The 23,676-nt window shown below is 53.7% G+C and overlaps 1 protein-coding gene across 1 annotated transcript; it reads left to right on the top strand.

Annotated features, from left to right (window-relative positions):
* Positions 1 to 88: 88 nt before the first annotated feature.
* Insrr (insulin receptor related receptor) lies at positions 89 to 20,118 on the top strand. The gene is made up of 22 exons (XM_006976417.4): positions 89 to 585; positions 3,539 to 4,090; positions 5,577 to 5,880; positions 5,971 to 6,113; positions 6,273 to 6,417; positions 7,207 to 7,421; positions 7,599 to 7,725; positions 12,070 to 12,308; positions 12,805 to 12,972; positions 13,061 to 13,256; positions 13,438 to 13,479; positions 13,599 to 13,807; positions 14,048 to 14,184; positions 14,264 to 14,426; positions 14,564 to 14,669; positions 15,175 to 15,227; positions 16,578 to 16,807; positions 17,176 to 17,286; positions 17,391 to 17,550; positions 17,823 to 17,952; positions 18,086 to 18,220; positions 19,116 to 20,118. Exons 1-22 carry the CDS (start codon positions 498 to 500, stop codon positions 19,354 to 19,356), a joined length of 3,894 nt encoding a protein of 1,297 aa, XP_006976479.1. The 5' UTR covers positions 89 to 497; the 3' UTR covers positions 19,357 to 20,118.
* Positions 20,119 to 23,676: the final 3,558 nt, after the last annotated feature.

A 23,676-nucleotide genomic window follows, 5' to 3' on the forward strand; every position in this document is an offset into this window, starting at 1 on the left:
AATCCGTTTCTGGAAAGGGCGGGAGCTGGGCGAGGTCCCTGCCGTTCCTGCGACCGGAGGCTGGAAGTCTGTATGCCCAGGAGGTCCGCGGAGTCTCGGGGTGGAGTCCTGCGCGCCTCCGGGAGGGGACCCTCCCGGGGCTTCCGCTCCGCCTCCCTCGGGACTGTCCAGCCCCTGGACCCTTGTGTTCTGAATCCTGGGTCAATTTCTCCTTCTGGAGGCCTCTCTGAGGCTCTCCTGCTCCTGACTTCATCTCTCCCTGTCCCAGCCCTTGTCTGTGGATCACACCCGAAGCTGTGTCCAGCTGCCTGGCACAGGCTTTGTTTCCTCTGGTCCGACATTCTTTTCTATCTCCTGCTGTTTCTACTTGAGATTTCCAATCCCTTTGCCCCTGTGCCTCACCCCCCACCCCACCCACCCCCGACTTCGGATCCTGGGTCTGCATCCCATGAGACCCTTTCCCCCTGGAGGACACCTGGAGGACACTCAGGGCAGAGATGGTGGCCGTGCCTGCTCTGTGGCCCTGGGGAGTACACTTGCTTATGAGCCTGCTGTCCTTGGGATCTGGCCTGGACACACTAGAGGGTGAGTCCCCAGCAACGTCTTTCCAACCCCCATCTCCCTCCAAGAACACATCTACTTGGTCTTAGTTTGTTTGTTTTGGTTTTTTCCAGACAGGGTTATATCTGTGTAGCCCTGGCTGTCCTGGAACTTGCTCTGTAGACTAGGCTGGCCTTTAGAGATCCACCTGCCCCTGCTGGGACTAAAGGCGTGTGCCACCACCTCTGACTTCTATTTAGTCTTTATTGGAACTTGAAGACTAGGATTAGCCCTCAAAAGGACTTTTCACCAGAAAAAAAAAAAAAAACTGTTAGATGAAGCTTTTTTTCCCTCTCTCAGCTCCCTAAGAGTTAAGGCGTTAGAAAGGGAATGAACAGATGTTCTCCAACCCATCGTTGTTTGTGAAACTGCGATCCTGGTCAAGTCTGAGTTTGAACAGAAATGAGACTGTGAGAATTAAGGGTCTTTTCTAGGACCACTGAATGATAAGGGGCAGGCTGGGACCAACAGCTGAACACCAGGCATCATTAAGCAACTTGACCTATTGTGCGGATAGGAGGCTGAGGCTGGAGAGGGAGCCCCAGGGCAGGTCTTGAACTCTAGCACCCCAGGCTTTGGTCCTGTTCCCCACCCTGGGGGTTCACCCACTGTGGGCAGAAGGGCTGCCTGAGAGAGGACTCTGTCCTGTGTCTCAGTGCTGTTCCCCACACACATTTCCCACCAAGGGCATCCAGGAAGTGTGAGGGGGACCACGTAGCCCAAACTACCCTCAGAGGCTTGCCAGGAAACAGAAGCAGCCCAAGAGGAACGATTAAGTGTACCCCTCCCTCATCTAGCCTGCCTTTGTCCTCCACACAAGGAGAGCTTGGGAACTCTGCACTCTGGAAGTGTGAAGGGTCTTAAGATGCTCTTCTGAGTGGGGCTTCCAAAACCAAGGCAGGGTTCCCTTTCCTATACAGACAATACAGACGGACCCGGGCAAGGCGCCCTCTGAAAGGGGCCAGACACAGAAGATTTGCAGTGCATGCTGATCCACCTGAGCACCCTACCCCTGCCCCTTCTGTCCCAGGACACTGCACAGCAGACGCCAGGCAAGAGCACGGTTGTCAAAATAAAGCGGCAAGCCCGGGACTTAGTGTTTAGTCCCCCGGCACAGCTGTTGGTTCCCAGTGAAGCTCGCTCTGCCTGGAGCTGGTCCCGAGGAAAGGCAGGAGTTAACCTGCAGAGGTCTCGGATTTGTTTTTCCAATGTCTCGCATTAGGGGAGCTCTGGAGAGGCTAAGGCATGATGGGAAGTGGGCGCCTGAGGGAACCCCCCCACCTGCCTCAAAGAGCCTAATTGGCTTTCACGGAGGGAAGAGAAGTGTTTTTCCTTCTCGTCCTTTTTGTGTATGTACCTGCCTTTGCCTAGTGTGTGCACAAGCATGTGGGGGTGGGGGCGAGTGCACACACCCAAGAGCTAGACAGCCAAGCACAGACCACAGAGAGAAGGCACAGGGAGCTAGGCTTTCCTGTCCCCCAACCCATCCCAGCTGTCCCTGACAAGCCCTGAGCTGGGGACAGGGCTGGCCTGTGTGGGAGAATGTGGGGTGTGGTGCCAGGGTGTGATGTTTCTAGAGGGCCAGATGAGGAGAGAGGAAACAGACCTGGGTGTTAAACGGAAGCATTCAGATGCGTGTCTTCTATGAAGACCTACCTGCAAGCTCTCCCTGGGAGCAAGTGGAGCCTAGCATCCAGCCCCTATAGGGAAATTAGCCTGACGGCCTTGAGAACAGAAAGGCGAATGGACTGGGTCCCAAAGGAAAGGGTAGGTTTGGGATCCAGATGTTCACGGCCCATAGTCCCTGGGTGCCCAGAAGTTCCAGTCCTGAGCCAGGTACCATGGTAGGTGCACACTTAGAATAACCAGGACTTTGAAGAGCGTGGTGGAAATGTAAGCAGCCCTGCTGGACAGCACCACTGGGATGTATGTATTCCCACGACTCGCTGCTGAACTCAGGGTATTTTCTCCTACAGGGGTAGTGGTGCAGGGCCAGAGAGCTATGGAAAGAACACCAGACTCCAGGACTGTAGGTCAAAGACCTAAGGAGCCTTTCTGGGTTTGAGGCTGGAGAAACGAATGGGGACTAGCTTGTCTACACCCCAGAATATCTGGGTGAGGTAGTCAGATGAGGACCTTTGACAAAGAGGAACTATGGAATGTCCCTTCAAAAGCAAAAAAGAGTTAGGTACCAGGGCGGCTGGCTCCCTGAGGACAGAGACGCTCAGTGCTCAGTACTCACTCACTCAGTACTCAGTCAATACTCACTCACTCAGTACTCAGTACTCACTCAATACTCACTCACTCAGTACTCACTTCTTCCTGGGCACAGTGTACATTCACACTCCAAACACTCACTGAGCACCAATTTTGCAGCAGGCCCTGTACGTGAACTAGGATATAGCAGTGAGTTAAACAAAAATTCCTGCCCTCATGAGGCTTGCAATAAGCAAAATAAATAAGCGAATTACACGTAGGTTAATTGGGCGTTAAAGGGAAACTGGGTGTGGTATACAGACTCAGGAGACGGAGGCAGAAGGACAGAGTTCCAGGCTCCCGCAGCTACACAGTAAGCTCCTGTCTCAAAACACCATGGACTGGGGATGTTAGTTCAACGATATGGTGTTTGCCTAACCAGCACTGAGCCCAGGAAAAGGGCTGGGGGAGAGCGGATTAGCAAGACAGTGGGAGAAGTCTTCACTGAGGTGACTTTAGAAGGTGGGGAGTCGGGGCCATGTAAGGGCAAGTGTTCCACTTACAGGAATGAAAGGCACAAAGACGCTAAGCCAGGAGTCTGGCCGGCATGTTTGGGAGGAGGCAGCTCTTCATTAGAGCCCAGCTTGGTACCGTCCATGCTGTGCCCTCCTGCCAGTGTGGTGCCGGGACAGGGTTCTTTGGTCTGCACTGCACTCATTTTCCTGCCCACGTGTGCCTACAGTGTGCCCTAGCCTGGATATCCGCTCTGAGGTGACCGAGCTTCGTCGGCTGGAGAACTGCAGCGTGGTGGAGGGCCACCTGCAGATCCTCCTCATGTTTGCTGCCACTGGAGAGGACTTCAGAGGCCTCAGCTTCCCACGCCTTACGCAGGTCACGGACTACCTGCTGTTGTTCCGCGTCTACGGCCTGGAGAGCCTCCGAGACCTCTTCCCCAACCTTGCTGTGATCCGAGGGGCACGCCTCTTCCTGGGCTATGCCCTCATCATCTTTGAGATGCCCCACCTACGGGACGTCGGGCTGCCGTCGCTCGGGGCCGTGCTGCGTGGGGCTGTGCGCGTGGAGAAGAACCAGGAACTCTGCCACCTCTCCACCATCGACTGGGGCCTGCTGCAGCCTGCGCCTGGCGCCAACCACATTGTGGGTAACAAGCTGGGCGACGAGTGTGCTGACGTGTGTCCTGGTGTGCTGGGAGCTGCTGGTGAACCCTGTGCAAGAACCACCTTCAGTGGGCACACTGACTACAGGTGCTGGACTTCCAGCCACTGCCAGAGAGGTGGGCATTTGCACAGAACATGGCTGTAGCCACAGGGAGGCTGGGCTGTCCCGCCTGATAATTGTTTGGTATTGGAGCCAACATATAATGTAGCCCAAGCTGGCCTGAAACTTGACACGTGGCTGAGGTTGGCCTTGAACACCTAATTCTTCTGTCTCTGTTTCCTAAGTGCTGGGATTACAGGTCTATGCCTGGCTTGCTGCCATTGTTTTTTAAATCGTTACCCTTCCTATGGGACAGGTACCTCATTATCCCATCTTACAGGAAAGGAAACTGAAGTTCAGAGAAATTAAATAATTGATGTGGCATCAGGCAGGCATAGAGTAGGTGAGGAGGGGGTTTGGGAAGAGGGGGTAGACACAGGTGGATAGAAGTCAGCCCAAGAAACTGTCCTCTGGGGCAGCAGCCAAGGATGCAGCCCGGCGACCTGGGTTGACCTCTGATCACTAACCAGGCTCACCTGGCGTCTCGGCCTCTGTCTCCTCTGAGCAATGAGAGGGCGTGGGTAGGAGCCTGCAGAGCATCAGAACAGAGCCAGGGTCATGGTATCAGTTCTGCGCTCCCAGGAAAAGTGGTCTCAGCCCCTGTGATTAAGCGGGGAGCTGGGAGCAGTGCAACAGAGAGATGAGGTGTTGAGGGCAGAAAGGAGGGGGAAGGGATGGAAAGACTTGGGCAGGCAAGGCAAGCATGTGACCTCGGAAGTACCCTCACAGAGGCAGAAAGAATGCAGAAGAGAAAATGGGGAAGTAAGACCTTCCAGAGGCCAGGAGCAGATCTGGGGGTCCCTAGCCCAGCCAGGAGCCTTTCTCATACTGCTCAAGGTCTGTGCCCTCACCTCTAGCCTCAACTCCGGGCAGGAGAATAACCAGATCCCTGCTGTATCAGCAGTGAGCTGCCTCCCTGTTGCCTGTAAACACAGCTGCTACATGTCCTCTCAATTTGTGTACCATGTCAACAGGCCCTGGCTGGACCCACCTTGCCCTGGCCTAGCTGATCAGGAGTGGCCAGCTGGTTCCCCTTGGCACCGTACCAAGTCACCACGGGACAGCCTAGACAGGACAGCAGGCTGCAGAGCAGCAAGCCTGATGGATAAGGTCACTGCTCCATCCTGAGTTCCGAGACTCTCTCTCTTTTTTCTTTTTTCCTGGGAGAGGGTCTCTCCGTGTAGCTTGGGCTGGACTGGAATGCACTTTGTAGACCAGGCTAGCCTCAGGCTCACAGAGATCCATCAGCTTCTGCCTCCCAAGTGCTGGGATTGCAACACAGGCCAGCTTGAGTTCTGATATACTCTCAAGGTGGAGCACAGAGAGAGGCCTCCTGCTGGCCTTCCAGCATCCGTGATGGAAGGAAACAGTAGTGTAATCTGAATCCAGAGATACCTAGGGCCGAGAAGGTCATCTCAAGATGGGGTGGGCCAGGGTGGGAAAAGGGCATCACTGAGGGGTTGTGGAGGGGCAGGTAAGGTCTTACAGCCCTCTGCCCGCAGTGTGCCCCTGCCCCGGTGGGCTGGCCTGCACAGCAGACGGTGAGTGCTGCCACAGTGAATGTCTGGGGGGCTGCAGCCAGCCTGAAGACTCGCGTGCCTGTGTGGCTTGCCGCCACCTCTACTTCCAAGGAGCCTGCCTCCGGGCCTGCCCTCTGGGCACCTACCAGTATGAGTCCTGGCGCTGCGTCACCGCTGAGGTCTGTGCTCATCTGCGGGAGGTGCCGGGCCGCACCGCCACCTTCGGCATCTACCAGGGCAGCTGCCTGGCTCAGTGCCCTCCAGGCTTCACCCGTAATGGCAGCAGGTGAGGGGGACACCCTTGGGGTTGTCGGGGGAGCCCCCCCCCCAACAGTTTCATCGGACCGCGGCTTAGGCTCTCTGCTTGTCCCGCCAGCATTTTCTGCCGCAAATGTGAGGGACTGTGTCCCAAAGAGTGCAAGGTTGGCACCAAGACCATTGACTCTGTCCAAGCCACACAGGACCTGGTGGGCTGCACCCACGTGGAGGGGAGCCTCATCCTCAACCTTCGCCAAGGCTGTCAGTACTCTTCCTGAGCACACCCTCCCTCCTAACTGTAGTCCATTGCATGTGGCTTCCCCTCATCCAGGGTCCTGTCCCTCTGTCCCTCCAGCTCCCTACCCTGTGGACCTGTCACCTTCCCTGGCCCTGCTCCAGTCCTATATTCCTCATCCCCAGACAACCTGGAGCCAGAGCTTCAACGCAACCTGGGGCTGGTGGAGACCATCACCGGCTTCCTCAAAATCAAGCACTCGTTTGCACTCGTGTCCCTGGGCTTTTTCAAGAACCTCAAACTAATCCGGGGAGATTCCATGGTGGATGGGTAAGGGGTCAGAATCAGGCTGACCAGCCCCCTTTTCCTCAGCCTTCCTGGAACAATGGGGAAGGGAATTGGGTTCTGAAATTAGTTTGCTAGTAACTAGCTGTGTGAGTTTGGGGAGGTTCCTTGACTTCTCTGGCCCTTGGGATTTCCATCTGTAAAATGAAGCGTGTGCTCCAGGATTGTGGTTGCTGCCTCTGCCGTTGTGTGTGGAGTGTTGTCAACAGTGACTCGAACACAGTACATGCGGCCCTAGTTCCCTGCTGTTCCCCAGCGGAGGGCCATGATTGCATCACCTGATCAGTTTGGTGGCCGAGTGAACCTGATGGGGGGTGTATAAACCATTCTTACCACCTAGGAACCAAGGCCTGCTCACAAAGTAGCCAGTGTTCTTCAAAATGAAAAGAAGTTTCAATTGCCATCAGTCGAGAGGTTCCCCGTGGCTTCCTCTGTCTCCTGGCATACTATCCCGTCCCCCTAGGGGTACCCATACCCAAACTGGCCAGGCGTAGCTTCTGTGTCCCCACAGCCAGTGCTTTTAAATGTGAGATGAAGGAGGGAAGAGACAGACAAACTGCTGGCCTGGCGTCAGTGGCCAGTTCGGCAGAGGGAGGGTGGGTGAATTTCAGGATGTCACATTCCTGGCCAGTGGCACAGAGCGGGTGCTCCTGAACACCCTCGTGGATGTGATACCCGTGCCCAGAGCAGCCTCTGCAGGGGAGCCCATGAGCCAGCCCCTCTCCTGCCCCAGCCCCTGCCACTTGGCAGAGCGAGGCACCTGGCTTTCTCCAGGAACTACACTCTCTACGTGCTGGACAACCAGAACCTGCAACAGCTGGGGTCCTGGGTGGCCGTGGGGCTCACCATTCCTGTGGGCAAAATGTACTTCGCCTTCAATCCACGCCTCTGCTTGGAGCACATATACCAACTGGAGGAGGTGACGGGGACCAGAGGACGACAGAGCAAAGCGGAGATCAACCCCCGCACCAATGGAGATCGAGCTGCCTGTAAGACCCCGCCCAACCCAAAGAGTGTACGCGGGGCAGCAGAGGCGCGCGCACACACGCACACACGCACTGAAACACTGAGGGGGTCACCCAAGGGGGTGAGCAGCCGTGGGATCAGCATCAGCAGGAGCCTGTCCAGGCGTGCTTAGAGCGGATGCTTTCCCTTGCCCTGCCCAGGCCAGACTCGCACTCTGCGCTTTGTGTTCAACCTGACTGAGGCCGACCGCATCCTGCTGCGCTGGGAACGCTATGAGCCGCTGGAGGCCCGGGACCTGCTCAGCTTCATCGTCTATTACAAGGAGTCGTGAGTAGAGAGCGGTGCCAGACGGAGGACCCTAATTTTTTTCTTTCTTTTTTCTTTTTTCCTTTGAGATAGGGTCTCACTATGTAAACTAGCTTCCAACTCTCAAAGATTCTCCTGCCTGGATCCCAGCCTCCAAGAATGCTGGGGCTCCAGGCCTGTGTGCTATGTAGAGTCCAATTATTTTCAAGACCAAAAGAGGACAGCCTGAAAGCTAGGACCCCCGAGGCAGATCCAGCCAGATATGCCTCACCTTCTCTTGTCCTCCATGCCTCAGTTTCCCCTCAACAAGTGAAATGACGAGGACTGCCAGGGTTTCCAAGAGCCCAGAAGATCATTTTGCTAGAAAAGCTTGGCTAATTAAGCTTCAATTCACTGTGCTAACGTTTTCTGCTGACCACATACTCTTGCCCCAGCGGTTTGGGAAGTACCCACTAATCTGGCCACTTTTATGAGCATTTTTACCAGCATTTCATTAAAGCCTGAAGCAGGAGAAGAGCAGGGACCAACCTTCCTTCCTTCCTTCCTTCCTTCCTTCCTTCCTTCCTTCCTTCCTTCCTTCCTTCCTTCCTCCTCCTCCTCCTCCTCCTCCTCCTCCTCCTCCTCCTCCTCCTTCTTCTCTCTCTCTCTCTCTCTCTCTCTCTCTCTCTCTCTCTCTCTCTCAAAATAAGACACTGTCTCATGATGTAGCCCCAGCTGTCCCAGAACTTTCTATAGACCAGGCTGGCCTTGAACTCACAGAGATCCACCTGCCTCTGCCTCCAAGTGCTGGGATTAAAGGCGTGCGCCACCAGTGCCCAGCCCTTTCTTTCTCTGAACAGGGTCTTATATATCCTGGCTGGTCTCAAACTCTTTGAATTTCTCTTCCCGCTTTCAACCCCCAAGTACTGCAGTTACAGAAGTACACACCACACCCTGCTTACATGGTGCCGAGGATCAACCTCAGGGCGTTGTGAATGTTAGTCAAACACTGTACCAACTAAGCAACACTCCAGCCCAGAATGGGCCATTTCTTTGGGGAGAGTGGATTGATTTTAGCAAGAGAGGTACCACAAGAAGGACTTCTCTCAAAATGAGTCTAAGATTCAGCAGGAGGTGTCCCAGCCAAGCTTTTAGCACAATCATATGATCAGAATGAAGGAGGCTAAGACAATAGAATCCTAAATTCAAGGCCTGTATGGTCTGCCTAGTAAGATCTTGTCTCAAAACAAAAAATAGAAGGACTGGATATGGAGCTTAGGGGCGGGATGCTTGCCTAGCATGAGAGGCCCTGGTTCCATCCCCAGAACCAAGGAAGAGAGTCCCTTAGAAGAGAGAAATGGATTTTTGATGGGTGGGAGCAGGGAGTAAGAAGTGCTTGCCTTGGTAGACAGGGTCTGGACCACCCATGCTGGAGGGACTTCCTGCAAATTCAAATTGAGAGGGTTTTTGTTTTTGTTTTTGTTTTGTTTTTTTGGTTTTTTTTGTTTGTTTGTTTTTGGTTTTTGGTTTTTCGAGACAGGGTTTCTCTGTGTAGCTTTGCGCCTTTCCTGGGACTCACTTGGTAGCCCAGGCTGGCCTTGAACTCACAGAGATCCGCCTGGCTCTGCCTCCCGAGTGCTGGGATTAAAGGCGTGCGCCACCACCGCCCAGCAAATTGAGAGGTTTTATTGCAGCACCAGCTCAGGCTCTGGCTGGAATCAGGTAGAGAGCCCACAGAAGCAGCGCGCTCAACTGGCCCAGGCTCTCCTAGGTCTCACTAGCAGGAGAATGTCTAATGTGGGGGGAATGGAGAGTGTGTTATATACAAATCCCTGTGCTTCACCCTGGCAGTCTGAAGGTTAATGTCAGGCAAGGTCTAAGAACTGTAGCTGGTGTTTTTACTCTTTTTTTTTTTTAGAAGAATATTCTTTCTTTTTTTAATTTAATTTTATTTTATGTGCATTAGAGTGAAGGTGTCAGATCCCCTGAGACTGGAGTTACAGATGATTGTAAAGCACCATGTGGGTGCTGGGAATTGAACCTGGGTCCTCTGGAAGGGTGTTTTTACTCTTTAGGGGCCCACCACCCAGCTCCCAACTAAATACACAGAGACTTATTCTTGCTTATGAATGCCTGACCTTAGCTTGGCTTGTTTCTAGCCAGCTTTTCCAACTTAAATTATCCTGTTTCTCTTTAACTACATTTTGCCTCTGGGCTTTTTACCTTTCTTTATTCTAAATATCTTTCTTCCCTTCATACTCCATGGCTGGCTGTGTGGCTGTGTGGCTTTGTGGCTGGCCCCTGGCATCCTCCTCTCCTTCTCCTTGTCTTGCTCCTGGCTCACTTCCCTAGATTTCTCCCCCTGTTTATTCTCTCTGCCCACCAGCCCCACCTACTTCTCTCTCCTGCCTTGCTATTGGCTGTTCAGCTCTTTGTTAGACCAATCAGGTGTTTTAGACAGGCACAGTAACACAGCCTCCCAGAGTTAAACAAATGCAACAGAAAAGAATGCAACACATCTTTGCATCATTAAACAAATGTTCCACAGCACAAACAAATGTAACACACCTTTAGCTAATATTCCACAGCAGCGAACCTGCATTTCTAACAAGGTCCCAACTGAAGTTGAGACTGACGACTCATGGGACACACTCCAAGGAGTTACTGACGTGGGCAGCAGTGGGAATTCCTCCCCACCTACGTTCATGCAGTTCACGACCTGCACAACGATGCACAGCTGCCTCTAGGCGATAAGAGCAGAGGATCTTAGGGTTCTTAGGAAGCCCCCCCCCACCAACAGCATCACTACTTCATTGTGTGACTATCATGTGCTCCCTCAGGGGCAGGCATTGAGAATCCCGGTCCAGTTCTGGTTTTGACCCCAGACCTCCTTAGTGTGTCCTATCTCATGAGGCACCTGCCCTCATGGTACCCACTCTGTAACCCTATACCTGCTCCTGGACCATCCTGCCTCTGAGTTCCAGCAAGAACAGGCCCTTTGAGCTGGGCCCCAAGCGTCTCCTCATCTCCCTCGACTTACCTCGTCTCTGTCCGTGGGGCCAGCGAGATGGCTCAGTGGCTAGGGTGGGGTTTGCTGCACAAGCTTGAGGAACTTGAGGTTATGTCCCTAGAACTCACATAAAAGCCAGGTGTGCCTCTGTAACACCAGCACTGGCGGGCAGAGATGGTGAGCCTGGGGGCTCGCTGGCCAGGCAGCTTAGCACAGAGAGAGAGCACCAGGTTCAGTGAGAGACCCCATCTCAAAACATAAGGTAGAAGTGATTGGGGAAGACATTTCAGTCTCCACACATCTGCACCAGTGCACCAGTGAGGAGGACATGCCCACATATACACCATCACACACACACACACACACACACACAGAGTTTTTGTCCCTGGCTCAGCATAATTCCACCCCTCTGCCTCGCATCAAAGAAACAACAGATATGAACATGGATGTGATGCCTCATGGTACCCCAAAACCTGCTGATGTCCTCCACCCAGTCCTGATTCTCTTTGATCAGGAGCCAGCCCTCCTTGTATCCCTAAAACCTATGGCATCTCTCCAAGGCCTCCCTCTGGTCCAGCCCCCAAAGTCTGCCCCAATTATTCCCTTAAGGCAGTGGGTGCTGACTTTGGAGATCTACTTTTAAGATGTGAGAGCTAGCCTGGTGTGGTGGCACATGTCTTTAATCCCAACACTCAGGAGGCACAGGCAGGTGGATCTCTGAGTTCAAGGCTTACCTTGAACTCTACATAGGTCTACATAGGAAGTTCTAGGACAGAATGAAAGTCAGAAACCCTCCGCTAGAAAGGTGTTTCTAGAAACACAAACACATGCAGAGCTGTGTCGTCTGAGAGGCTCACAGACTTCCAGAGTCAGTTCAGGGACCTTGGCTAAGACACTCTGCTCATTGGAATGGTGGTGCAGGCCTATTATCGTGGCAAACACCCATGAGGCCAAAGCAGAAGAGGGCTGGTTCAAGACTAGACTGGGTTACTTGGAAATACTCTCTAAAACAGAACAAAACAAAACAAAAGCAGATTGTTCCGCCCTTAGCAAGAGAGTGCTCTCCCAGTCCTGGCTCTACGGAAACTCCCTAGAGATGAGAATGAGCTGCTTGTGTGCCCGCACCCACTTTCTAGGTTTTGTTTTAATACAGTTCAAACCTTTTTTTGGCTATTCTCATTAGGACAAAAGCTCAATAATTCCTGCTAAGGATGAGGGGTATTTCCTTACAGTTTGTAAGGTGTGGCAGGATCATAAGCCCCACCGGGTAGGTGTGTTCACATGCAGAGTGGGGAAATGTCCATGACAGTCCTGTGTAGTGGGGGAGGGTTGGTTAGAACCCAGAGATGTCCCAGCCCTGGGGATGGGGTGTCCAGTCCATTCCAGAATGCCACAGAACACGTGGGTCCAGATGCATGTGGAACCCAGAGCTGGAACCTGTTGGATGTGGAACTACCCCTCAGCCGCACCCAGGAGCCAGGAGTGACCCTAGCCCCCCTCAAGCCCTGGACACAGTACGCCGTGTTTGTGCGGGCCATCACCCTGACCACCGCCGAGGACAGCCCCCATCAAGGAGCCCAGAGCCCCATTGTCTACCTTCGAACATTGCCTGCGGGTGAGCTGAGGGCTCCAGAACGAGATGCCTGATTCCTCTTGAGGAAGATAAAGGCACAACACAGGTGCCAGACACAGAGAGGCTGGGGAACCCTAGAGGACAGGCAGTCAGATTCTTCGGCACTACAAAGAATTCTCTGAGCCTTGGGGGAGGCTGGGGTTGGACTTGCAATAGCTGAGTGAACTCAAAGGCCTGTGAAGGATTTAGAGAACCAAAACCTGACTTCTACTCTCCTGTATAACATTATTGCCTCCCCAGGGTTCGGGCCACGGCACAGTTGGGAGAGTGCTTGCCTCCCCCGAATGAAGCCCTCAGATTCATCTATATCCTAGTTTCTGGAACAGGGAAAGGACAGAATGATTTCTAGGGAAGGAGGGCTGAAAGTCACAGATAGATTCCTCTGGAAAAGGAGAGTGGATCCAAAGAGCGGGGTTCATTATCACGCCGTGTTTGGAAGGGGCCCCACCTCTGAGCGTCCCCCTCTTCCCAATCATAGCACCCACCGTGCCCCAGGATGTCATCTCCACGTCCAACTCCTCTTCACACCTACTGGTGCGCTGGAAGCCGCCGGTCCAGCGCAACGGAAATATCACCTACTACCTGGTGCTGTGGCAGCGGCTCGCGGAGGACGGGGACCTCTACATCAATGACTACTGCCACCGCGGTGCGCTGGGGGTGCCTCGGGCCGGGGGTACTCAGCAGTGGCGGGCGGACCCCTGTCCTGACCTCTCTCTTCTCCATCACGGCCACAGGTCTGCGGCTGCCCACCAGCAGCCACGACGCACGCTTCGATCGCGAAGACCCGGCGCTGGAGGCTGAGCCTGAGCAAGGCTGCTGTCCTTGCCAGCACTCACCCCCTGGGCAGGCCCTGCCCGCACTGGAGGCGCAAGAGGTCACGTTCCAGAAAAAGTTTGAAAACTTCCTACACCATGCCATCACCATCCCGAAGTGCGGACCTGGTGGGGAGAGCCTGGGTGGGGGGGGTGGGGGGGGCGGTAGCTGGAGAGGGTGGGGCTTTGTGGGCGGGGCCTGTTCTGGTGTGGGCCTGGCCTTGGTACGGTGGGCGGATTTGGAGGCGGGGCGCGGTGGCAGAGCGCGCAGGAGCTGAGAGGTCCCCTGGCTTCCCCAGGTCCCCATGGAAAGTAACATCCATTAACAAGAGCGCCCAAAGGTGAGCTGGGACGGGAGCGGGGAGCCCCCAAAGGTGAGCTGGGAAGGGAGCGGGGGCGCGGGGGCGGCGGACGAGGCTCTGGGAACAGGCCTGCCGGCTCTGACCCATCCCATTTCCAGGGACCGCCGGGAAGCTGGGCCTCTCAGACTAGGGAACAACAGTTCGGATTTTGAGATCCAAGAGGACAAGGTTCCCCGGGAGCGAGCGGTGCTGAGCGGCTTGAGGCACTTCACAGAATACAGGATTGACATCCACGCCTGCAACCACGCGGCGCACACGGTGGGCTGTAGTGCCGCCACCTTCGTCTTTGCCCGCACCATGCCACATAGTAGGTGCCCCCTCACACCGTGCACCCCCACTACTGACTCCAAGAACTGCCCAGTCAGTGCTCTGTAACCAGCAGGTTTACCCTCCCACAAATCTCAGAGCCTTGCTCTGTTCACCGTTCCCAGTTCCCATGATTGTGGGACTTCTCCAAACTTCCCAACGTGGCCCCAGTTTAGCCTGGGTTCGAAGGTGAACAAGAGGAACTGCTTGTGGCCTATTTGCCAGATGCCTCCTCCTGCAGGAGAGGCCGATGGCATCCCAGGGAAGGTGGCCTGGAAGGCAGCTGGCAGGAGCAGCGTCATCTTGCATTGGCTTGAGCCACCCGACCCCAATGGGCTCATCCTCAAGTATGAAATCAAGTACCGCCGCCTGGGAGAGGTATGTACCCAGGCACCCTATCCCAGGCTGGGTCCGCACCTCCACTCCCTTCCCAGCCTGCTGTCTGTGCTGTCTGCAGGAGGCCACAGTGCTTTGTGTGTCCCGGCTCCGATATGCCAAAGTTGGTGGGGTCCAGTTGGCTCTGCTGCCCCCGGGAAACTACTCTGCTAAAGTCCGGGCCACCTCACTGGCTGGCAATGGCTCCTGGACAGACGGTGTTGCCTTCTATATCACTGGTCCGGGTAAGACAGACTTGCTTCCCAGTCTGCCCAAGCGGCCTCTGCATACCGTTAGCCCCGCCCATCAACTTTCTCCGTGTTGCCAGAGAAGCAGCTTCCACCCTAACCTGTCCGTTCTTCTTCCCACCCTCCACCACCAGAGGAAGAGGATGCTGGGGGGCTGCGCATCCTCCTCACCGCCACCCCTGTGGGGTTCATGCTGCTCCTCATGCTTGCTGCCCTGGGTTTCTTCTACAGCAAGAAGAGGTGATGACGAGTCCCACATATCTCCACCCGCTTCTCCCCCTTAGTGGTCTCACTGGGACAGCACACTCGGAGGGTAATAGTTCAGACAACAGAAAGGACTTCCTTAAAGGCAATAACTCTTTCCCTGAAGGCATAGAGGAGACGTACCTCTTAGCCAGGGTGACAATTCATCTTTGTTCACCTGGAAATGTTTTGTATCCTGAGAAACGCCTTGGTGTGGGCACACGGGGACTACTGGTCACCATACCATTAGCTCAAGCTGAGAAAAAAAAAAAAAAAAAAGTGAAGTTGGTTCTTCTATGACAAGAGGAAACAACCCTAAGATGTGCCTCTACAGACGTCACCAAATCCCTCTGGGGCTGAGCACAGGAGGGTCCACTGAGAGAGGACCCCCCCCCCCCGCCCATTTACCCCTGGCTCCACCTATTCCAGGACTAGGACCACAGGCAGCTTGGAAATGCTGGTGCGTTCATTTCCCCTTATCTACTGCAATTTCCCATTGCAGAAACCGCACACTGTACACGTCTGTGAACCCGGAGTATTTCAGTGCTTCCCACAGTAAGACCAGGGGCACGGTGGCATGGGAAAGCGGGCAGAAGCAGGAGAGCAGAGCTCCGGGGGCCTTCTTGGAGAAGGTGGTTCTGAGAACAGAGCACTTCAGAAGAGACGTCCAAGGGCTCTGTGTCTGTATTCCAGAAGGGCACCTGAAATGACCTTGTAGCCCTCGGTGAAGAAACATTACCTTAGTTTGCTGGTCTGGGGGTGATGGATTCGAAGACGGTTCAGTGGGTAAAGGTGCTTGCTCCCAAGCATGAGTACCCGAGTCGGAATACCCAGCACCCACATAAAAAGTTTGGCATCACTGTGCATGCCTGCAACCCCAGCATTGGTTGTAGAGACAGGCAAGGATCCCCTAGGACTTGTTGGCCCCCCAAGTCTAGTCAAAGCATAAAGCTTCCAGTTTCATGGGAGACCTAGTTATTGTACCAGTGCAATAACTCAGCAGATACACATACATATCACACACACACACACACACACACACACACACACACACACACACACAATTAAACGCAAGAACAACTGAAAGCTGAGGAGGTGATTCACTATTAAAATGTTTGCCACAGCAGTTAAAAGCGCCAGTTGCTCTTGCAGAGGACCTGGGTCCTGTTCCTAGCACCCACAGGGCGGCTCACAGCTGCCTGTAATTATGGTTTCAAAAATCCTATGCCTTCTTCTGGCTTCAAGGACACCAGGCACACATGTGGCACATGGACATATATGCAGACAAAAAAAAACATACATTTAGAAATAATGTATAAGAATATAATAATTAAAATGTTCTCTGCACAAGGGTGAGGCCTTCAGATTGTTCGGATCCTCAGAAATCTTCATAAATGCTACATGGGCATAGTGACCCACAGGTAATTCCGGCCTCAGAAGGTGGAGACAGGGATCCCCAGAGCAAACCAGCTGGGACTAGGCATATTGGTGAGCTCTGGTTTTGGTTAAGAGTCCCTGCCTCAGTGAACAAGGTAGAACAGCGATGATTTCTGACATCAACCTGTGGTCTCCACAGGTCCTTACCTGTATATGCACAACACACACACACACACGTACACATACACATACACACACACACACCATGCACACATGAAAAAAGAACAACTGCCCTCATTTGAACAAGAGTTCACCATTTTTTTTCTTCCGAGGAAGCCGGCATAAAGTTGACACTGATACGAATGTGTAGTGACCTAAATGTTGAAGCGTGAACGATCTTTGGAAAAGTCGTCCTCTTTTCACATTAAAGTTGGGTAATAGCTTTAAGGGGGGAAGAAAGAGTCAAGAAGCAGGTGAAGGCAGGACAGAGAGAGGAGCTCCTCCCTCCTGACACGCGTCTCCTCTCAGTGTATGTCCCTGATGAGTGGGAGGTGCCTCGGGAGCAAATATCCATCATCCGGGAGCTGGGCCAAGGCTCTTTCGGGATGGTCTACGAGGGGCTGGCCCGAGGCCTTGAAGGTGGAAAGGAGTCTACACCTGTAGCCCTGAAGACAGTTAATGAGCTGGCCAGCGCCCGGGAGCGAGTGGAATTCCTGAAGGAAGCATCTGTCATGAAGGCGTTCAAGTGCCACCACGTGGTAAGAACACAACGAGGGTAAAGGTTATGTGGGAAGAGGAAAGGGTCTGAAATGAGGTCAGGGTTGGGACTGTAGTTAAAGTTCTAACAGGAACAGAGTCAAATCTAGAGCTGACATCAGTCAAGGTCGGGGCACAGTATTGGGTGTGCAGAGAGTTATTAGGGTCTTGATTGGAACCAAGATCCGAGCTGGGCCACGTTCACGATTGTGATGATAACCAGATGTGATCAGGGTTAAGCGTTAAAGTCAGGGTAACTTTTAAGGTCAGGATTAGGACTGCCGTTGTGGCAGGGATGAGGGTTAGGATAGGTGTCTGAGTCAGGTTATCATCACAGAGAGATCTGTGACAAAGCTCTTTGTCATCCCAGGTCCGTCTCCTGGGTGTGGTGTCTCAGGGCCAGCCAGCTTTGGTCATCATGGAGTTAATGACCCGTGGGGACCTCAAGAGCCATCTCCGATCTCTGAGACCCGAGGCAGAGGTTGGAGCAAGGAAGATCCTGAGCCATATGAGGTCGGGGAATTCGGAAGCTGGGCCTCGTGTGGGTGGGGGGCAGCCCTTCACCAGCCCCTCTCTTGCCCTCAGAACAACCCCGGCCTCCCGGAGCCAGCACTCAGTGACATGATACAGATGGCCGGCGAGATCGCAGACGGCATGGCCTACCTTGCTGCCAACAAGTTTGTGCACCGGGACCTGGCAGCCCGCAACTGCATGGTGTCCCAGGACTTCACCGTCAAAATTGGTGGTACAGCGGGACCCCGGGGGGGACGAGGGAAGCCTGAAGGTAGAGAGTCTCCCCTGACGCTAGCCACAGGAGACCAGGCCTGACTTACAGGCTTGACAGGCAAGGTCGCCAGTCCCGATCTCCTCCTCCATGTCCAAGAGCAGGGATGATCTCCGGGATCCCTTGAGCTCACATATTCCAGGACGCTTAGAGACTAGCGTGGCTAAGTTTGGGGACTGTCTTCCAGGGGAGCTGGTGCATGACTCCCATGCCCCTAAACTCTTACTTTGCAGACTTTGGGATGACCCGGGATGTGTATGAGACAGACTATTACCGCAAGGGTGGAAAGGGACTACTGCCCGTGCGCTGGATGGCCCCCGAGTCCCTCAAAGATGGAATCTTCACCACTCACTCAGATGTCTGGTAGGGCCTGGCAGGAGCAGAGGGTTCCAGGGATGTGCCGGTGGCATCTGGGAAGGGCCTGGGACACTTCCTGGCTGGGGGTGCTGAGCAGCCGGAAGGGTGCTGGATTTAGGCTGTCCGTCATGTGCTCCAGGTCCTTCGGGGTGGTGCTCTGGGAGATCGTGACCTTGGCTGAACAACCTTACCAGGGTCTGTCAAATGAGCAGGTGCTCAAGTTTGTCATGGACGGCGGCGTGCTAGAGGAACTGGAGGACTGTCCACCTCAGCTGTGAGTGGTCCCTGCTGCCCCACCCTTCTTCATCTCTGCTCTGTGCTCACCACCCTGGATTCCGACCCAACGCTCCCGAAGCTTCTACTCACTGACTCCCGGTTCTCTAGTTGGTTGTTTGTTTTTGTTTTTTGGTAGCCCAGGCTGGCCTCAAACTCAGAGATTCTCCTGCCTGTCTCCTGGATGCTAGAATTAAAAGTGTGTGCCACCACAGGGCGGTGGTGGCGCACACCTTTAATCCCAGCACTCGGGAGGCAGAGCCAGGCGGATCTCTGTGAGTTCAAGGCCAGCCTGGGCTACCAAGTGAGTTTCAGGAAAGGCGCAAAGCTACACAGAGAAACCCTGTCTTGAAAAACCAAAAAAAAAAAAAAAAAAAAAAAAAAAAGTGTGTGCCACCACTGCCCAGCTACTCCCAGTTTTTGTTTTTTTGTGTTTTGTTGTTGTTATTTTGTTTCTCAATACAGGGTTTTTCTGTGTAGCCCTGGCTGTCCTGGATCTCACTCTGTAGACCAGGCTGGCCTCGAACTCACAGAGATCCGCTTAAAGGCATGCTCTGCTGCCACTGCCGCCCAGCTTTACTCCTCATTCTTTTTTTTTTTTAAGATTTATTTATTTATTATGTATACAGCATATGTGACTGCAGGCCAGAAGAGGGCACCAGATCTCATTACAGATGGTTGTGAGCCACCATGTGGTTGCTGGGAATTGAACTCAGGTCCTCTGGAAGAGTAGTCAGTGCTCTTAACCTCTGAGCCATCTCTCCAGCCCCTACTCCCCATTCTTAACTCACCTCCGTCCCTCACGTATTCATTCCCCTCTGGTCCCTTCCTTCCACCAACGGATACTCCCGGCGTGGGAGGCAGAGCCGCATCTAACCCCACCTCACCCTCACCAGACAGGAGCTGATGAGGCTTTGCTGGCAGCGCAGTCCACGCCTGCGTCCCACCTTCGTCCACATCCTGGATCGCATACGGGATGAGCTTCGGCCCTCCTTCCGACTCTGCTCCTTCTACTACAGCCCAGAGTGCCAGCGGGGCCAGGCCTCCTTGCTGCCTACTGAGATGGAGCCTGACCCCCCACCAACCTCAAACGGAGCTCCAGACTGCAGGCCCCCAAATGGGGACCCAGGACACTGAGCGTTACCCATCCCCACCTGACTGGCCTCCCGTGGGCAGAGGAGACAGAACCCACCCCTCATAGCCATGTGTTCACCTCTCACCCTGAGTCCCCCTCAGGCAGGTCAAGAATTCGCCCGGCCAGAGAGGGAGGCTCCTGAACGGACTCATAGAGCGAGCCTGTGGGAAAACATGAGGACCCACAGCAGGAGAGATCTGCTCAGACCAGAGCAGGAGTCCTGCCCGCAGAGTGAGACACTGTCCAGACTGAGGAAGCTAGTCCACCGGAGGCAGAGACACACCCCCTCCAACTTTGGGGGTTTCACCTACAGTTTGAAAGCAAATGAGTGGCCAGAGGCAGGCCTGGAGATCGCTCTACTCACTTTGGGGCCTGGAGACAAGTATCCATATCACTGCCTCCTCTTCCCTCTGTGTCCATCACCCTCCTCTGCCGCACAGACCAGGACAAAGCTGGAACCCTAGGACCCTGAGCAAGTGGGTTCCCACTGGTCCTCACTTTTCCCCCAACACCCCCCCCCCTGCTCTGCCCAGGGACCCCAAGCTTGGTGCCCCTTGCTCTCTTGCCTCAAGGGCATCCATCCCTTGATGCACAGTCTCCCCCCCCTTTCCAGTTGTCTCCTGGATTGCTAGCCCAGGATACTAAGGCCACGCAAGCCTCACCTTCCTCTCTCCCGTCTCCCACCCCAGCCCTCCAGGAAAGACCGGGAGACACAATAAATACTGAGGTCTGTTTGTACTCTGGCCCCAGACAACCCAGTATCTCTCCATCGACAGTGTCAACTCTGGTAGACTTCCTCTCTCCTTCTGAAGGTGGCAATACAGGATAAACATACTGCTGTGATACATTACCTCCATGAGGACCCTAGCAGCCAGGATTGCCACCACAGTCACACAGAACAACCTTGTCATTATGGGACTCTCATGGTCAGAAGTGGCCGAGGCCCTAGGGAACCCTCTGTATCCCGCCTCTCAGAATGAACCAGTCCTCACCCCTTCCCCCTAACCTACATTTTGTCCACCGCTGTATCTGACCAATGGGCAGGCTTCCAGAAGCTCACAGGATGGACTTTGCATGGCCAGAACATGGAGTGGAGAGAGGCCCTGATGACACTCCCTGTCCCTACTAGTGCCCTAGCCAAGGCAGGGGACACACACCTGAGCAGGGTCTGGGGCAGGCTCCCTGGCTTCTGGGAGCAGGCTCCCTCCCTCCTTCTGGGAGCCCAGCATGTCAGCTTCTGTCCTGTATGCCTTTGAAGGATGCTAAAGTTGCACAGGGAGTCAGTCCAGGCTTGTAGGTCAAAACCGGGGCCTCAAAGCTTTTTAGCACCCTGCACCCAGGCTGATGCACTGCATCCCATTCACTGAGCAGGCTTGCACACAGTCCTGCAGCATCTAGGGAAACCACAGAACCATCAGGACAGGACCTGAGTGGGGCAGGTGATGAGCTGTGTGAAGCCGTATCTGGTTCCATAAATATCCTGTATCCTTGAGACTCTCGGTCCCCGGGATACGGAGTGAGGGGTGCCGACTCCCAACCCTTGCCTGGCATTGTGACTGAAGCAACACTGCCTCCTAATGGTTGCTACCAGAACTGCATCTATCTTGGTTTTCTAGTGAGCTCTGGTTCCAGCCTGAGCTGCCTGAACAAGCCTGCTTGTCTTACAAACAACGAAACAAACAAATAAGTAAATAGCCAACCAACCTGGACCCGGAACCTGCACACTCACACAGCACACAGATACATAGCATATCCATCAGTCCCCTCCCACCCACGCTCCCAACCTCCTGTGCTGGACAGCACATGCTCAGGATGCCATGGCGACCTGGAAGCGGGGCAAGTGCAGGAAAACAGTAGAAAAATAGATGCTGGTCTGCACGTTGGGGCTCCGCCTACGATGAAAGATGATAGCCCGGAGGGACAAGCTCTGTTGTTCAAGTCCTGAAAAGCAGTGAATTTTTTGTTTTGTTTTGTTTTTCGAGACAGGGTTTCTCTGTGTAGCTTTGCGCCTTTCCTGGAACTCACTCTGTAGCCCAGGCTTGCCTCGAACTCACAGAGATTCGCCTGCCTCTGCCTCCCGAGTGCTGGGATTAAAGGCGTGTGCCACCACTGCCCGGCTGAAAAGCAGTAAATTTAACAGGTAGGAAGAGCTGAAGATCGAACTCCAGTGGGGATTCCTCAACTATGCAGGAGGCTTTATGGAAGGAAAGCATGCCTTCTTTCTCAGAGACAACAGGAGACCTGATAGGTGGGCCTTGGAGGGAGGGGTAGATACCTACCACAGAGAAAGAAGGGTAGACAGATCTAAATAGAATAAAAAGGCAACTTCTTGGCTCTCTACCAGCTTTCAGATTCAGACAACTCACAAGTAAGTGACCAGCTGCTAGCCAGCAAAATAGTAGCAGACATGGTGGAGACAGAGACATGCCCTCTAGATTGTCTCTGTGGCTTTGCCACGGGTCCCCAACTTGTCCAGAAGTGTGCTGGCCATGTGTCTTTTCAGGGGTAGGGAGAGGAGACTAGAGTCCTCCAGGGAGAAAACTCGGGGACCCAGGGAAACAGTAGAGGCACTTGGGTGGTCCTCGGTGGAGTAGTGGTCCTCGGTGGGGTAGTGGTCCTCGGTGGAGTAGTGGTCCTCGGTGGGGTAGTGGTCCTCGGTGGGGTAGTGGTCCTCGGTGGGGTAGTGGTCCTCGGTGGGGTAGTGGTCCTCGGTGGGGTAGTGGTCCTCGGTGGGGTAGTGGTCCTCGGTGGGGTAGTGGTCCTAGGCAGAAGCAGAACCAAGACGTACCCTGGCACAGGCAGGTGCAAGGCACCTGCAGACCCCAGAATGTTTAAGGAAGCGAGCTTGGAGATCATTAGAATACTTTTTAGTGGGAGTCTGGCCTTCAGTGGTGCCCATTAGCAAGAACAGTGAGACCTTTGGCCTACTCATGTCCAGAGATATGGGGAGCAGAGGGCCCATCCAGACCTGTCCTCTCAGGGTGTGTTAGGCCTGTGTCCTAAAGCAAAATGAGACCAGAGGAAGGTCAGGTTAGAGCTGAAGGCAGAGAGAACAGAGACGGCTGACTCAAAAATTAGAGTGACAGATGAGAAGAAATCCAGGGGCTTGGGGCCAGAGAGATGACTCAGCAGTTAAAAGCACTTGTTTCTCTTCCGGAGGACCTGGGTTCAATTCCCAGCACTCACACCAGACAGTTCACAACCACCTGTAACTCTAGTAATCCAGGTAATCTAATTAACTCCAGGTAATCCGACATCCTCTTCGGGCCTCAGCAGGCACCTGCCCATATGTGGTACACATAAAAGACACTCAGGCACATACAATACACATAAAATAAAATTAAGAAACTCTAGCAGGCTCTCTCGGGCGCCAGCTCCCAAATCATGACAGAGACTTACTATTAGCTGTGAATGCTCAGCCCTAGTTTATGCTCATCTCTAGCTAGCTTTTATAACTTATTTTAACCTGTTTCTCTGCGTCTCCACTGTGCCTCGGGGCTTTTTACCTTTCTTCCATTCTGTATGTCCTACTTTCCTGCTTTCCCCATGTCTGGCTGGCTAGCGGCTGCCCGGCCGGCCCCTGGAGTCTCCTTCTCTTTTTTCCTCATAGATTTCTCCTCCTACTTATTTTCTCTGCCCACCAGTACTGCCTATCACTCTGCTGCCTAGCTGTTGGCTGTTCAGCTTTTTATTAGACCAATCAGGTCCCTTAGGCAGGCAAGGTTAAACAAATGTAACACATCTTTACATAGTTAAGCTGATATTCCACAACAATAATTTTTTTTTAAATCCAGAAGCCATGAAGAAGCGTCCAGAAAGGTTGAAACGAAAGGAGCAGACCTGACCACAGGGTCAGACAGGAAGTGAAGCTGGTGGAGGTTCCACCCTCCAAAAGTCATCCTGTTATGGAAGCAGGAGGGCTGAGGCCGCACTGTGGTGATTTCACAGGGCGGGAAGCCCAGGCCTGACATGAGATCATGGATGACATGTGCTTTGTAAGCTCGGGAGCACCACGGCCGTCATTTGCTCACTGTGGCGTCCTTTGAAAAGATGCCGCAGAGGTGCACACAGAGGCGTGAAACATGGCCACAGTGAGCTGCAAAATGAGTTTTCTGCATTTACAGGTGCAAACTCAGGAAGCGCCTGTGAGTGTGAATACATGTCTGCGTAATAGGTCTCTCCGTGAATTACATCTTCTCTCTACTGGCCTGTGTTCTCTCTCTCTCTCTCTCTCTCTCTCTCTCTCTCTCTCTCTCTCTCTCTCTCTTTAAGAATATGCATCATTTATAGAGTGAAAAGCAGAGTTTGTTTTTAAATGAACA

The sequence above is a fragment of the Peromyscus maniculatus genome, chromosome 6 (genome assembly GCF_049852395.1).
Source record: "Peromyscus maniculatus bairdii isolate BWxNUB_F1_BW_parent chromosome 6, HU_Pman_BW_mat_3.1, whole genome shotgun sequence".
Classification (NCBI taxonomy): domain Eukaryota; kingdom Metazoa; phylum Chordata; class Mammalia; order Rodentia; family Cricetidae; genus Peromyscus; species Peromyscus maniculatus.